Source organism: Anarrhichthys ocellatus, unplaced genomic scaffold (assembly GCF_004355925.1).
Source record: "Anarrhichthys ocellatus isolate YVR2014 unplaced genomic scaffold, GSC_Weel_1.0 scaffold4, whole genome shotgun sequence".
In the NCBI taxonomy this organism is placed as follows: Eukaryota; Metazoa; Chordata; class Actinopteri; order Perciformes; family Anarhichadidae; genus Anarrhichthys; species Anarrhichthys ocellatus.
In genome coordinates, this window is record NW_022280034.1 from 16,494,081 (window position 1) to 16,511,101 (window position 17,021).

General features: G+C 42.3%; 1 protein-coding gene across 2 annotated transcripts in view; it reads right to left on the reverse strand.

The window, feature by feature from the left end:
• The window catches only part of LOC116380960 (rho GTPase-activating protein 23-like), a 65,891-nt gene that overhangs the window by 37,423 nt on the left and 11,447 nt on the right, over positions 1-17,021 (reverse strand). The window contains exon 1 of one of the 2 annotated variants that reach the window (XM_031842792.1): positions 11,842-12,804. The exons of the other annotated variant lie outside the window; for it this stretch is intronic. Within the exon in view, the coding sequence (XP_031698652.1) occupies positions 11,842-11,895 (54 nt within the window). The 5' untranslated portion in view covers positions 11,896-12,804. Of the gene's footprint in view, positions 1-11,841; positions 12,805-17,021 lie in introns of those variants that run through there. 2 annotated transcript variants of the gene reach the window in all.

Consider the following 17,021-nt stretch of genomic DNA (forward strand, 5'->3'; position numbering starts at 1 on the left):
ACTCACCCACTTTAGTTAAGTTAGTTGTAAACTTGTAAATGTTCTGCAGTCGGGGTTGAGTTAGTACTTGAGGAGCGAGGAAGAGAACAAGAGAATGAGAAGAACAAAGTAAAGGAGCAAGGTAAATAAAGAGCTGTCAGCCAAAATCTCAGTCTAAAAAGGACAAGACACAGAGAGGGATGGGGGAGAGGGGGGGATGACTCAGCTAGACAGCAAGTAAAGATGAGAGAGGGACGCATAGAGAGAGAGATAATCCCTGAAGGGCAGAGAGGGAAGACAAACTCATGCCACTGAGGCTACACTCAAGTATGTAAACAGCTAAATGTGATCAAAAAAGCACTACAGGGGAAAGTCGACCAAGACCAACAACTGAACGACTGAATTGACAGACGGCTGGCGACTTCCTGTTTTACGTTTGTTTGTTATATTCAGTTCAATTCAATGTATCCTTATTGCCATGAAAGTAAAAAAAGAAAAGAAAAACAATGTTGCCGAAGCGATTGTTCGATTATAATATACTGTATATTGCCTATAATTATCATGGAGGTCCCCACCTAACACAGCTGAATGAATGGTCTATATATCCGGCAAGGACATTTCCGTATCTCATTTAGTGCATCACCTCTTTTCCTTTGTTGAAAAAGAGGTGATGCACTAAATGAACAAAGTTGTTTTCTCATTTGGATTCAATCTAACAAACAAACTATCAAAAAGAACACAGACCCCTGCAACCCCCGGTTAGTGTCACAGTAAACACAAAGATGGCCAACGTGAACTAGAAGCCGACGCCACACCAGTGTATCATTAGATAGCGCTGCAGTAGTATTTGTTTGGAGCATGTGGCCAGATCGTACACACTGCAGAGTTTAAAGTCGTGTTAAATAGAGCACAACCAATACCACATTTGTTAGGCTCATAGAAGTGAAAAACCTAATATCAGCTGATCTTGTTTTTAATTATTTATTCATTTTACATTTAATTATCACATACAAACTATGGCACATTTTCATTGAGGGGAAAACTGAAATATTGATAAATAAATGTAAATAACTAAATCAAACAATTAATTTGGTTATTAAAGGATGCGGTCTACTTTAAATAACTCTGGCTATCAGTAGCGTCAGAGTTAGTGCTTCGCAGCCAGGGGGTGGTAGAAACGAGCTGACGGCACTTTCACTTGACACGCAGTTCTCTGATTATATGTTACCATGAAGTGGTTGAAGTTAGTCTCAGTGCTGTTTCAACGAGAGGAGAGAAAATACCAAATACGTGGGGACAATATTGTCACGTTCATTGATGTGACGAAAGCTCACTATGAAGTGAATCTGACAGCAGCTTTCAGGAGAGAGTGACAGAGACAGAGAGAAAAGAGACAAAGAGGGATGCCATGAATAGAGAGCTGATGACAGGACGAAACTCACCAACGCAGCAGCAGAGGATGCTGAATAGAGACAGACACACACTCACACACACCGAGCCACTGATGATGTCCTCACATTAGTTTCACTGTGAAACACCACAAACTAATTTGTGTTTTAGAAGTCAAAATAGTTACTAACTAAATTTGTAAATGCTTTATAACAATGTGAGAACAATAACTGGTTACACAAACTCCCCCCCCCTTTCCTTTCCTGAGAAAGATCCGGAACACCAATCTGTTGATATCTGACATCCCATTATACTGGGAACGCTTCCACGCAGGGAGAAGTCAACTTTTCCATCATTTGTGATCAAACTACAACTACAAATCTCCAACTTTTCAAATATGTATTTTTTGCATAAACAACTTTTCAGCTAGGATACAAAGAATAAAAAGTGATGATTAAGAGTCAACTTAATATCTAAACTTCAGAAGATCTCTTTTTGAATGCAGGAGTTTTGAGTCCTCTGCCAATCATTATATTTTGACAAAAGACGAATCTTAAAATACCTCATGTTGGCCTTTAAATTATATCTTGTAGTTAGTTTGTCTGCTTTTGAATCATAATATCTCATTTACTGAAATATCTAAACTGTTAACTCGGGGGATTCATATTGTATGACATGTCTTTGAAACTACAGTTTGCACACAGGATATTGTCCCACTCCTTATGTTTCTGAAGATTATGTGCATATATATATAGACATATATATACATACACATAATATAGCAGCAACAAAGTATCATATTGACACTCGTTTTTCAGCACTGATTTTAATCAAGACATAATATCAGCCGTGATTCTGAAGGCAGCCACAAGTGGGCAGCACTGCATTACAAAGAGCAGCAGTGACCAGCACACAGAATGGTGAATCTGTACAGCACATTTAAAACTGTACACTGGTTTGAACTCTTGGTGCTTTTCTCACTAACAAAGCCTCAATCTAAGCATTTGTTACAACATGTACAGTACTACTTTTAGTTCAGCCCTTCAAACCCGAAATGACCTTCAGTTCCTAGATCTAAAGCAGCCACATGAGTCTGTACATTAGCCCGATGACACAATAATACATTGAATATATGGGTTTAATATTGAGTCTTGCTGTACTGCTGAAGTGCTGTCTACATATTCTACATCTTCCCTGATGTCTGTCACATCAAATAAGAGCGCCGGCTAACTTCACCTGTAAGTTAAACATGCATACAGTGCATTGACCGAAATGAATATGCTAACATGAGTCGGATGGGGTCTGGAGGCATAAATGAGTATCAAAGGAGAGCACATGCACTCATAATGTGTCTCTGATGAAGGCGGGGAGACGTCTCTAATTAACCTATTTTTAGTCAGCTGTGAAAATCATTCCTAAAAATAACTACACTACAATTTTTTTTGCATTTCTTTTGAATTGTTTTCATTTGGGACACAGCTGCTGTCACTAGGCCGGTCTGAACAACCACCTTCTAAACATTTAGATGTGTTTATTAGGTATATTGTCTCTTTTTCAGGAACTAAGGAACCAGTAGAGCCTAAACGTACTGTGAGGAACTTTTCACCAATGAGACCTTTGGCTTTTTCTATATAGTCATTCTTAATGCTTGCCATTGGTGCAAAATCAGACGAAATCCTGCAGGTTCACCAGAGACTCCTTCAGCCCAGACTCAAGCAGGGCCTCCAGCAGAGACCAGCCCAGATCCGGCTGAAGTAGAGAGTTGCTCCGCCGGTCCCCACTGGGACCCGACACCAGGCCTTATTGCTGGAGCTACTGGAAGGGAAGGAACGCACGGAAGAACCAGAACTAGGACTGAGCGGGGCAGACTGTCAGACCCTGCTGCAGTAAAATGAGAGGTTTTCTAAAGGGACTCAGAAACACTTGAACGTTTGTACACAGGGACCGCCAAAATCAACACAAAATGAAAGTTCCTCATAGTAGCTCTAATGACAAGTCATTCCTATGGATATACAGTGACTTTCATGAGGTCTGATCATGTTCTCCATTCACAGAGGGGCAAGGGTTCCTTAGATTGAATTTAAAACACACAACAGCTGATCGTAACCTCTGAAACTACACAGCAGAGTACATGAAAGAAAGGATCTGCATTAAACCAGCTGTATTTGAGCTGATACTGATTAGACTAGGTTACTGATGCTGAGAGTGATAATTATTTTCCATGACTTATTATCATCTGTGGAAGAAGAAAACTAAAAGGACCCAACGTGAACACAGCAGCCAGTGACACTGGCCTGGGTTCGCTGACCACAGACCTCCAAGCTTTCCTCATTGTTGTGCCCTGAGAGCGGACTGGACCTCTACTATGCACTAGTGCTGACCACAGACCAGCCGAGGGGGGTGTGCAGGGCTATTGTTTTGCGTCGGACAGTGGCTCTGTCTGTGTGACAGCACAGTGAGACTGAACAGTTCGGCTGTTTGTGTTTCAAAGAACGCTGTGCTAGAAGAAAGGAAGGAAACAAGAGCGGAGCACGCCACACTTTACAAACACGTCGACAACAAGGGCTCAGTAGCATTATTGTTCCAAAGCATCACTGGAAGGTGTTTCTAAGCTGGAAGGACAGAAATAACCTTCTAACATCCCCGTGGCACCTTCTACTATCGGAGGACATTCCAACGGAAAGACAAATAGCATTAAAGGACAACATTTTAGATTCATTGCACAGATGATGAGCCTCAAAAATTCCCCTTGGTTCCACGTCTTTTGATGCACTGACTGACGGTGTTGCACGAAAACAATTAGTCTTTGGATATTATATTTGCTTAAAACAGCAAATCGTCCGCTGGAATGAAACAATCTCAGTTTTTAAATGCAGTTTGTGTTGTTACAGGAGTCTGTTCAGAAACGACAACAGCGCTCTAAACCCAAAAGAGGTTGGTGTCCATGGGACACTCGGAGTGGTCACATGCAACAGCTGTGGGGGAACACTGCATCAGTGAGACGAGAGGACAAGAGACGGAATGAGCACCAGAAAAACATCAACATCAGCTGTCTCTGTGTGTGTGTGTGTAAAAAAAGAACCCGTGCTGTTATGGAAACATTCCCACTGAGAATGATGAGATCTGCGGCCGCTTCACTCTCCTTGTTTTGAATCTGCTTAGCTGCATTAGCTGCTCTGCCTTCCACTGACCTGGCTCGTCTGACAGGCGCTGCGTCTATTTTAGGATCCGTGTTTTGCTCAGACACATTTGGAAATTATGAAATTGGCGGATAGCAGGCGGAGCTCCCACCTTTGATGCTGCCCACCCTAGAGGCAACAACGTCTTCAACAACTCAGATCAGTTTTTACAACAGTAGCCAATCCTATTTTTACACTGGTGTCAGGAGTGATGACTGTGTGACTGAGTAACTTATTGGGCCTTCATTCCAAGTTCCACTTTTCATTTCATTGCCTCCATGAAGTATCGCTGCATCATTCGTGTTATTCCACACTTGAAGCATGGAATGCTTTCCTCTCTCTAAGCACATTGTATTTGCAACACAGAACTTTCCCTCACTTATGGATTGATCACTACTACAAGGTTGGCAGGCTGGTTAACAGAAAATATGGTTTTTAGCCACCTTATATTTTGAGTAATCAAGATACAATGCAGTTATACGTCACTTTAATAATGAAAATGTGACACGTGTGTGTGCTGTATGCAGTAACATTTTCAGTTCAGCTCAAAGGTGCATCTCCTCCTGAGACTTTCATCTGGTTCTTTGTCTGGATCCAGACTGGAACAGCAATATTCAAAAGATTGCTGTCTTCATTTTTTTAAATGGCAAAAGATGGTTGCCACTGATGGCAGCTAAAGGCCAAGAACCTGGCAACCCTTAGTGCCGAGCCCATAATATCACAACTTCAGGTTGACACCTTTTGCCCAGTTCCACTACAGTAAAGCCAGTCAGAGCAGTGAGCAGCAGATTATTGAAAAAAAGATTTAAAAAAAACGATGGAGGCAGATATGTCCTGCATAGCTCCACTATGCACTTTTCTTATGACCGTCCCAGTCTGGTAAACGCCCTCATCATTCAATCTCCATATATATAGAATAATATTTGTGCAATGGGACATCTCGAGCTCCCCTACTCCCATAGCAACATAAAATCCTACTAGCGATCAGATTAGAGACAAAACAGCCAATCAGAATTGACCTACCCTTATCTACCCTTACTGTCCGACTGGTTTTGATTGGTGCTTGCTTTTGGCTGGAATGTTTTCAACATGGCGACCCAGAGTCACAAACTAACAAACACTAAATATTTTTCTGAAAAAGAATTGAACCGAGAAATAGGAAACGCAGTAACACCGGGTCAGGCTGCCGGTCAAAGTTCACCAAAGTTAAAATCTGCACAATGCAAATATGCAAAATTAGCTTTACCACGGGATGCAAATGTTTTATCCCCCGTTGGATTGGCACAGAATGGGAGATGAATATTTTGGGCTTTTTGGGCTCCTAATGCTCTTTTAAGTCAGGGAAAGTTGAAAAACGCACAGAGCAGGGATGTTGAGGGCAAATGAGTGAAACTAAGTGAGATCTTATTATTGTGCACTTCAGTGTATGTCAACAAACACAAATACACCGACTGAGAATACATTTTGTTTGTTTGAATTTTGAAACTTTGTGTGATCGTTTTTTTATCCATGATCTCAATGGTGTGTTCTTCTGTGTTCCCGCTGCATGCTCAGATTGATGACACAAATGTAACGCCACGCATGCTCCGATTTTACAGCTTTCTGCTTATTTGCAGTCTCCCATCCCAAGCTGACACGTTATCATGCTGCCATACAGGGCTACATCAGTGCACCTGCAGACTTTCAAGCTGGTGAAAGACGAGCGTCGGCCCGTCTCTTTGTATATTCTGAAGTGTATTAATGCATCATGAGAATGTTAGTGAGACCTTTGGGGGGGAGTGGGAGGGCTGCAGTGTGGTACCTGATCCCAACAGTGCAGTGCACCAGCTGGGTGCCCAGATGGGGCCAGACCCTCCCCCAGAGTGTACAGCCATACACACACACACACACACACACACACACACACACACACACACACACACACACACACACACACAAAGTTAAGAGCGGACAGCAGCAGTAATTTACTGCACCTCATCCCTACTGAGCACGCAGGCCCTCTTTTCACTGTTTACCGGATTTCATCTCTTCCATCGATCTCTTTCCATCCGGCTCAAACGGACTAAACAGATGTTTCTCTGTTGCCCTCCTACCTGCCTTCTCCTCTGTTTTTTTGTAACATCTGAGAGTGTTTTGCTCTTTCATTCCATTGCTGCGGCGTCATCACCGACACTCTTTCATTGACACATTCCTAAGCAGCCCACCTGTTGGAAGAAGAAGGGTCCAGTGTTGGGGAAAAAGAACCTCCTCTCTCTTTCGCACGCACACACGCACGCACGCACGCACGCACGCACACACCTTTCCTCCATGGGTTTAGGTGGGAACCATAAGCACAAGGCTGTGCTGGCCTCATGTTCGACCTTTCAACCTTGACCCACACAGCATCTACCCACATCATTCCTCTCTTCCACACACACACAAACATGCAGTGCACACGGCTTAACAGAGCTCCATTGTCACACATTTCACAGCAAGTCTCAGCATGCCCCCCCACCACACAAACACACACACAACACCACCCTCCCATCGAACAGCCCCCCTCTCTGGCATACAGTGCAGGTCCGAGCCCCCGCCCTGAAAAGAAGCACAGCTCAACAATGACACACTCATCCCAATTTGATATGGCTCATGTAAACATCATATTCGATCTGGATATTCTGAATTAGGCCTCATTTTGAATGGAGCGTTTTCCGATTAAGACATGTGGCATGTGCTGATATTATTCTGGTTTTAGGAGCATTCTTTGGACATGTTTACAGCTCATTCAGAATATGCATCTCAATAAAGGGTTTTACGCCTCTTTCCTGTTAATGACCAGCTCTGTGCGTTGAACACAAATCAACTAGCCAACCGTTTGTAAAGCTGGAGTAGAGACGCATGCCCAAAAGAAAAGTACACATTTGTAATCGGAAGGAGAAACACACCTACTTTAAAGCATTATGAAAGAATTGGATATCAACAAGTTTTCGGACAAACATCGCAACATCTACCTTTTAGGCGAAGCTGGTTGAAGGAATGAAAGCGGGAGGCTGTGTTCACACGGTCCAACAAGTCCACCGCCGGTGGAAAACTCTGCCCCGGTGAGGAGGGTGCGGCACGGGGTCGTTTTACGTTAATGGAAATATGCACGGCTTCATGTAAACTGGAATATTAGTCAAATATTCACTTTCTTTAGCCGTTAAAACAGCTTATTAGGAATATTGTGATTTTTGGAATAAGAGCAAAAAACAGAATATTTGGTGCATGTAAACGTAGTCAGTGACTGTTCCCCATCTGCAGCAGCAGGCAATGTGCTCCCTGTCCCTCCTGACCAGCCTGACGCATATACAAACATTAAAGTTACCAATTGACCTAAAGTACATATCCTCGACTGTGGGAGGAAACTGAGAAGAACATCGATACTCCACACAGAATAGACCCCACTGCCTGACAGCTGTATTTCAATGTATTGCTGACATAATATTAGTATTGCTCAGCATTCGTCTAGTTGATTTCTGAACCGTACTCAGGAATCTGCAGTACAAAGGATGTAGACAGCAAATGAGATACAGGGATGGTGTTGTGAAAACTAGAGTCGGTTGTTGATATTCACTGCTTTCTAATTTGGACTGCAAACACTTTTACAGTCTGTGTTCTCTACAGCGAGAGAACTGAAAACTAACACTGACGGAGTGTCAGTGGGCTCCACCTGAGGCCAGCTTATGCATCATATGCACCAAATGTTTTCAACAGCCCGACTGAAAGATGAAAAACAAGCTCAGTATTTCACTCAGTGTGTATTTGCGGGAGAGAAAAAAAGAGAGGGACAAGCTAATTTAATGAACTGTTACAGCTACAGCTGAGAGAACAAATATGGGATAGGGTCATGAGATAAGATGTTCCTGCAGCACAGAGACAGGCTTAAAGCAGCAGTGTAACCCAAAAAAGTTGGAATAAAAATATCATATAGATCATATTATCACATATAAAGATGGCAATGTAGCTGATGTGACCAACATTATATGTTGGTCACAGAACTTCATAAACAGTAACAACAAAAGTGATATCAATCAGTCAATATAAAGAAGATGTCAATAAAGACTGACTTATGAAACTATATTGATCACAGTTAGTGTTTCCCAGAATGTAACCTAACCTAGCAATCAGTCAGCATCAGCCAAATGCTACAGCACTCCCAGGTCTAATGGAACTCTCTGCCCTCAGAGTAAATCCTCTCATCCCTCTTTTCCATAAGAATGACTGTCATAGCGCTACTTAGTCTCTGTGCATTGGGAGTGCTGGTACAGATGTTCACTATACCTACTATCTCCATGGTTGCCGCTGAGTCAGGTGACCATGAACTGAGACCCTCCACTGTAGGGGTCAGTGACATTTCCTGCTCACAATCAATCAAGGATCAATCGAGGGGAAGTGCCATACAGACCGACATTACTGCTACACCATCGGAACATTTGACAGAGGTAGCAAAGCCTCTCAGTCTGCAGCGTAAATGTGATCACGTGAAGTGAAACCAGCACAAACTAATTACCCGTTGCTGCCTGAGCTACGGGCAACGTTTGGCAGCCTGACGCAGGACATATAAGGCATGAGGAGCCTGCTCGACTGGACACACAGAATCTGATGGGGGGGGCCTTAGATAACACAGACGTTTTGAAATACTGGCAAGAATAAAGAATACAGCCAATGGTTATTAACAGCGTGATGAGGAATTTGTTCATATGGAAACTGCTGCGTTTGAGCAGTGGCTTATGCTTCTCATTACTAAATTTGCCGGAAATTGTCAGATTCACGACCACGGGTCAGTTTTTCATGGGACGAGGAACCGCTCACAGAGAAGTTAGTCATTTTAGTACAGGACTACCAGGAGGTTTACTATCCGTCCTTCGCCGCTTGAAAGGTTTAGCCAAAGTTGTCACACCCAAATCAAGCAGTAAAGCTACTGCGAGGGATATACAGTGCTGGAAATCCATTTATTTTTGTTTAGTTTAGTCAGTGAGGCTTACTGCTGAATAACCGCAACTTCATCATTATCATCATGGCAGCGCAACCCACCCAAACACCTTAGATAAGTTGTGACACAAGGGCCATGCAACATATGAGCAGCCCCTTACACAAGGGTCAGTAACGTATGTGTCACAGTGTCCACTCAGTCGGGCTGTCATTAACAGGAAGACATGTTAACATGTGACAGCAGGAAAAGTAAAGGTGTAAATAACTAAATGAATGAATTCCACGAAGCTGCTTCAGTTTCAGGGTCCCGGCGTTGTTCAGGCTGGCTCACTGTAACACTGTCAAGACTCACCGAGCCATCGTTAATGTTATTAGTAACTCGTGTGCTGTTCCTATGACAAGACAAAGTGTGAAAATAGCCGATAAAGAGTCAAACTAGCTTTTGATCGTGGGAAAAACTTTGTAATGATATGTCTTCACTCAAATTAGAACTGAAACGTTTCATCAACTAAACCCAGTCGATGGACAGAAAATGAGTTGAACAGGACACCTCCTGGACGACTTCCTTTGGAGGTGTTCTGGGTACGTCCAACTAGAGGACGATTCCGGGTTAGACCCAGAACACACAGGACTGATAATATATATTTCTTCTGGCTTCTTGCTGACCCTACTGCCACTTGGGTTTGGCGATTGGATGAATATATTGGCGATCAGCGATTGGCTGAGTACATTGCCGGTTGTTTTGGCACGTCATTTTGCTAATTTCTTGCCACTGCTCAGCAGGCAGAGACAAAAATGAAGTGCACAGCGGAGGGGAAACAGCATACTTTTGTGACTTCAGGATTTATTTAGACCAAACCAGAGATAGTGATGGTTGGAATAGTGGAAAGACCAACCAAATCGCCGGTTGTTGGGTTTGGGTCGGTGGCCGGCTGACATTTTTTTTGCTGCTACTGCAACATTGCCCCGGATAGGCGGCAGAAAATGGATGTATGTAACTAGAGAGGAAACTTTACATTTTGGCAAAAAAAAGATCCAACATCAGTAAACTGATACCTAACAACAGGTTAGAAATCAGCTATGAACTGACCCACTTTCTCTCCTTCTGTGATATCAACAGTATTTGGTCCAGTATGAAAATGTCACAGATTGTCACTTTGCTTGGAAAATTCCACCACTAATGACCCATGACCCTGATGCTAGCTGGGCCATGACACAATCCCACAGTAATAAGATGTGAACAATATGAACAGCGAGCGAACTCATACGTTCCGAGCGAAGAACAATGCGCCGTGTGATGGGAGCGATCAAAGTGACGACAAGAAGGAACTGTCAAGATTCATGATTCATAACAGCCCTCATTAATATTCATCACGTAATTCAATTTCCATGCCAGTTGGGGATTGTTATGAAGATATTTCTGGAATATTGGGTCATATCTGAATGATTTCCTTCTCCACTGAGAGAGAGAGGACCAACGGCTACAATGTGCCTTCTGTCACTGACTGTGGGCTGGCATATGGAAATACATGCATTCCAGACCAATTTCTTATTGTCTCTCTGTCCACCCACCCTTACCTCATCTCTGCAATTGGGAGTGGGGGGTGTAAAACTGTCACAGCAGAAATATGTGCTGCATTCCCTGAACTCACGGACAACATGATTCAGTGCTTTGCAGAGCATATGATCCGCTGGTGGTCGGTGGAGAGGACGTCTGCATTGTCCTCCCTCTGCCTTCAAACATACAACAGTGAACTTCAAGTCATCACTTATTCATGGCTTAACATTATGTGGTTGAACAGCTTGCACAGTTTTGTGTCGAGTTGGGGAATTTGGCAAGTTGCATAAGACACGGAGAAGTGCACGAGAACATCTCCAGAAGGCACAGCCCCAGCAGCCAGGGTGTGTCCCGGGAGGAGACGATGCAGCTCGTGACGTTGTACGAGGACCGTAGTAGTGCGTGAAACTTACTTTATATGACAAGAAGCCTGTGACTAGAATGCAAAAAGATGGACTATTAGGGTTGACTGAAAAAAATAAAATAATGTAGTGTCATTGAAGTTAAAGAAAGGGTTGGTCGTTTGCGTTATGCAGATAGCCGTATGCTACATCATTTGACACGGACTCGGTTATTACGGGTGTATACAGCGTTACACTTTGACGTTAGCTAAAGATACGTTAAGCTAATGTATGGTTGTTGGCAACCGAGGGAAAAAACCCGCAAGTTACAAAAGGGAAACACAGAACTGCAGCACAATAAAAACACTATATCGTGACATGAAACGGAAAATACTTTCAGTCATGACCGAGACAAGAGAAACACTGTAGTCAGTTTTGGACTTACTTCAGTTTCTGAGTGAGGTGGAATTCCAACAAGGCAAAAAGTAACTCCATTCATTGGGTTCTCAACGTCTGGTAACGGTGTGTGTGAGCCGAACAAAGAAACTGTTTGAAAACTACTCTGCTGTCAACATTGTGGACAGTCCCGTCGTTGATAGCGGCTTCTGCACGGACTGAACTGGTCCCCCTCTCCCTCTCTCTACAACGTAAACAGTCCCGCTACGAGAAGCGTCACGCGGCCATATTAAGACCACAATAGTACCGGAAATCTGGCAAATTGGACTTCAAAATAAAGGCGTAAAAAAAGAGATCACTTTTGGATTGAAAGAACCCCAGCATAACTCTAAACTATGGAAACCCATTTCCGCCACTGTGATGACAAAAATAAAGATCCTGTAAGTCAATATAATGAGAAAACTTCTCAAAATATCTAAAAATTATGACTTCCTATCTCATAATTCAGATTTAGCATCTCATGATTATGACTTACTATCTCATAATTCTGACTTAGTTATTAGATACTAAATCTGAATTATGAGATACTAAGTCATAATTATTACATACTGACTTAGGAAGGCAGCTTCTCTTCAGCTCTGTGTCAGTTTGACTGAGGGTGGGGTTTTGCAGTAGCGCCGAGACCAAAAAGCAGCCGATGGTTTTATAAAAAGAAATAAAAACTTTTTTAACACTGGAACCAAAACGTCAGACACATTGAACACATGAGACATGAAAGATGAATGCAATAAACCACTTGCAAAATATAGTTTACGACCATTATTTAAAAAAATGGAAACGCTGATATTAAGAATGTTGTCCTTTACAATGAAGTAGAGGCCTGCCTGCTCCTTTGAGAACTTATGAGTTTACGACAAACCTAAAAATCCATCGACCTAACTCCTGAAATTGAGCTTACAGGTTCATTCTTAACCTTGAAAACTGTTTTTAAATGAAACAAAAATGTAAGTCAAGGTCCACTTACTAGATTTCTCTCGGGGCTTATAGCCACATCTCATGTCCTTCATCACACGATGGAGTTTGCACAGTTTTAATGGATACGGTTCCATTGTCAATTGTCATTATATGAGGTAAGTATGGACGTAATAACGTGGCTGCATGACAACTGAGCAAAAAACTGAGACGTCTTAAAGGACCATACTGGCAATTTTTACATGCTTTACTATAAATGATAAAGTAATGCTGAGCGTTGACTACATGGGAGAATAGGACTGCACACAGAGACGATTTTGTAATCCTAAAGGATCACAAAAACATTTACACTGCCCAGATCTACCTACGGTCATCTGAATGAAGAGGGAGAAGAGACACACACACACACACACACACACACACACACACACACACACACACACACACACGGTAGTGGAGGTCCTGAGTTGCTCTGTCAACATTTTTTGTGACTTGGTAGATTTGTGCATTAAAAACAATTTTAATGATGTTGAAACAAATGTGATCTAGCTGGCAATAAATTTCTCTCAGAAAATATTTGATATTAAAAAATTGGTAGTACATAAACACAATTTCTAAGAGACTGGGTCGAATGCTTACATATACGACAATCACAACGTGGTTAAAGAAAAGATCAGTCTTAGTTTAACGTAGAAAAAGTCTGACACAACACATTCAATATGACATGTCAATGAACTAAAACTAAACATTATGTAGAGGCCATCACTGTGGTTAAAGACTCTCAGCATCATTCAGGTCGTGTCCATAAGCAATTAGGAAAAATGCAAAACTTTTCTCTAAACATGAATCTGTCCATTATGTTAATAGTTTAGTATTGTATGAAAGATAACAGGTATGTTTATGCATGGCAGTGGCACTAATAGGCATCTATTTGAATAGCTTGTATGCATGATTATCATGCAATTGACAGACAATGTTGATACTGGCATTGGTATCAGCTGACAAGGTATGTTTATAAATGGCAGTGGCACGGCCACCCTACTCACTGTACCTTGCACATGTTTAAAATAAAAACATGAATATATTAACCTGTGTATTATTTGAATAGCTTAGTATTGAATGCACAATAAAGAGGTATACAAGGTACTAGGCCCATTTAATATAAAACACAATTTTATACAATATATATAGTTGGGGGTCCCTGCTCCATCTCAGTTTGGGGGTCCTTGGCCTGAAAAACGTTGAAGACCCCTGCTATAAAGTATTAATTATCATTCAGCTTTTTACAGGTTCATGTTCTTGGTTTTAAACTCGGATGTATTTCATTACATTTTGTCAGTCTGCCTTTCTATCTTACTGCACGCTGTGTTGGGAGTTTAATGGGAGAGTTGTCGTGGCTGAAAGTGTATGTGCGAGCGTGCGTGCGCGTGCGCTCATGGTCAGTGGAGCGAGACACAGCCCCAATGCTGATGCTGGCCGACAGTGCCCTCAGGACAGAGGAAAGAGCATGCGCAAACAAGTACATATATTTATATACATACACACACACACACACACACACACACACACAGACACGCACACACATGCACTCACAAACTTGCAGTCATTATGTAATACATAGAATCATAGGGGAGAACGAGAAGAGAGAGAAGCTGAGAGTGTCGACGTACACTCTCATACACCCTCTACTGGCGTCACACTGTACTCACACACACACACACACACACACACACACACACTGACCAAGTCTTTTCTCAAAATCACATCTTACATCACTTTGACATGCAATCATGCATCATGGAACACAGGAGAACTATTAAATTCCGTTATGTAAGCGCTGGTCCAATCTACGTCCTCTGACATCATGACGTCAGACTGAGATTTCGCCTGCTCTTCCTGTCTGCGTCTCCTTGGTACTGAAGTTGGTTTTAATTCTTTACCAAGCTTTAGATCAGTCTCTCGTTTACCAAGGTTAGTGCTTCCTTCATGTTTTGAATTTTTCATGTGATGATGGCATTCTTGCTTCACAAACTATACAGTACCTACCTACTGTATGCTGTCAGACTAATGGAAGAGTGACAAGAGTTTGACCTATACTGGGTTTCAGTGAACCTTTATTAATATCCTATTTATTTACATTAAATATATTAATTAATGTATGTATTAAGTATACTTTTAAGGTGCTAAATTCAATATCCATAGCATAGCTATGATTAAGGGATTGTCTCCACATGGCTCTCAACATGGCGACGGCTGAGCTGGCGGCTTACAGCTAACAGTGTTTATTACCTCAGGGCGGACCGGAGGGTGGGCGTTGTGCTTCCAGGATGACGCCGTGGGTTTGGACGGCGTTATCAGCAGTGATCGTATGTATGAGCGCAGTGCAGAGCTTTGGATAAAAGCCTCTGCTAAATGACTGTAATGTAATGTAAATGTACTGCCTTTGTTTGGGTATTCCCCCTCAGTTGGTCCCATGTTTGTCTTTTTTTAATTCAAATGTTACCCCAGACGAAAGGATTGGGGATTAATTGGAAACGCTGTATCTGATCTTCCATCAAAGGAGATTAGCAGCAGCTGTTGACGCAAAAACATCTAAAAAAAAAAGGTTTTCCAAGAATCAGCAGCCAACAGTCTTTATCCTGTATGTGCTCCAATAAAAACAAGGCTGGTGAGGATTTAATCTAGACATTGTGTTGGAAAGTGATGATCATCCCGATGTGGAGGGAGGAGGGTGACCTGTGTGTGTGTGTGTGTGTGTGTGTGTGTGCTGTGGAGGCACTAATCTGGCCTTGTTCTGAAAAGAGTTTCATCCCCACTGCAGGGGGGCCTGTTGAGACCCAACATCCACATCCTCCCATCATCCCCCAGTCGTGCTCCTCATGTACCCTGTGACTTCCACCCATACCCCTCCCCTCCTCTGCTAACCCTCCGTCCTCACTCCCCATTTTACAGTTTAATGTACCACACAGTGGTACAATGGGCTCTATGTTGCAACGTAGCGTAGCAGTGTCCAAACACAGAGATGAAAAGATCAACTCTTGGTCAAACACAGAACAAATGTCTTTTCGGGTCTATATGTTTGAAAACGTAACTGTGAAGCTGCCAGGTTCAAACACGGCGACGGATGCGGTGGTGGCTAGCGGCTAACGATGCTAACAGCACAACAACGACAACAGTGCTGACAGAGCTCACAGTGTTCACCTTAGCTGGTTGAGGCAGAGATGATAGGTTCATGTTTGACAATCCTAGCGCTTGAAAGCTACACAGGGCAGGTGTTGCCAATGAAAGCAGTGGGATTCATAACAACGAGACAGAGACTCACGTGCACTAACGTGCGTGAGTGGACCAGCAACGTAAACAAAGCACAGAGAAACTTGGACTACAACACACACAGAGGGAGAGAGACTTCCTTCTCTGCTCAGGTAGACATTACTAAAATATGTATTTACATCGACAGTAGTTGTTTGCTGCCATAGCAGTGCTCTGAATCCCGTATATAGAACCTTTAAAGTTGAATATAATATAATAAGGTATAGTATTAACTGCTAATATGGTGTAGTAAGTATATTAATGCTTTGTAATTGAAAATCGATAAAACCCCTTTGGTGCTTTTCATCAATGGAGTCCATAGGTCACTGTAAAACCATTCAACAGTAAACAATCAAAAACATTTTGCTATCAATGAAATGCAATGGAAAATTAAGAATAGGATACAATGATCTTATTTTGGATTTAAAGTCTTAAATAGAGAAGAGCTTCCTCTGTCCTGTAGTGTTCTGTTATGTTGTAGCCTGGCATGGCAACAGAGATATGCTGTTTGTGTGTGTGTGCGTGTGCGTGTGTGTGCATATTGGGGTCGGGTGGGGGAAACACCCATCTGTCTATTTACAGCAGCACGGGGAGATTTCGCTAAAGATCTAATCCATCTAATCCTCACCACTGAAGCTAAAGATAGAAGCAGTGGTGCGGAGTGATCACTAGAGGGCGAGCTAACTGTTAAAAAACTCTACAAACAATAAAAATAAATGAATAAATAAAACAAAGCTAATACAATTTAGAAAAATACAACAACAACAAAAAACACTGAATTGAATGTGTTCATCCACCTCTTGTACACAGTGCAAAGATATTATGGCTTTCATGTATACGCAGACTTGAAACTCACACTCACTCACACACACACACACACACACACACACACACACTCACTCACACACACACACACACACACACACACACACACACACACACACACAC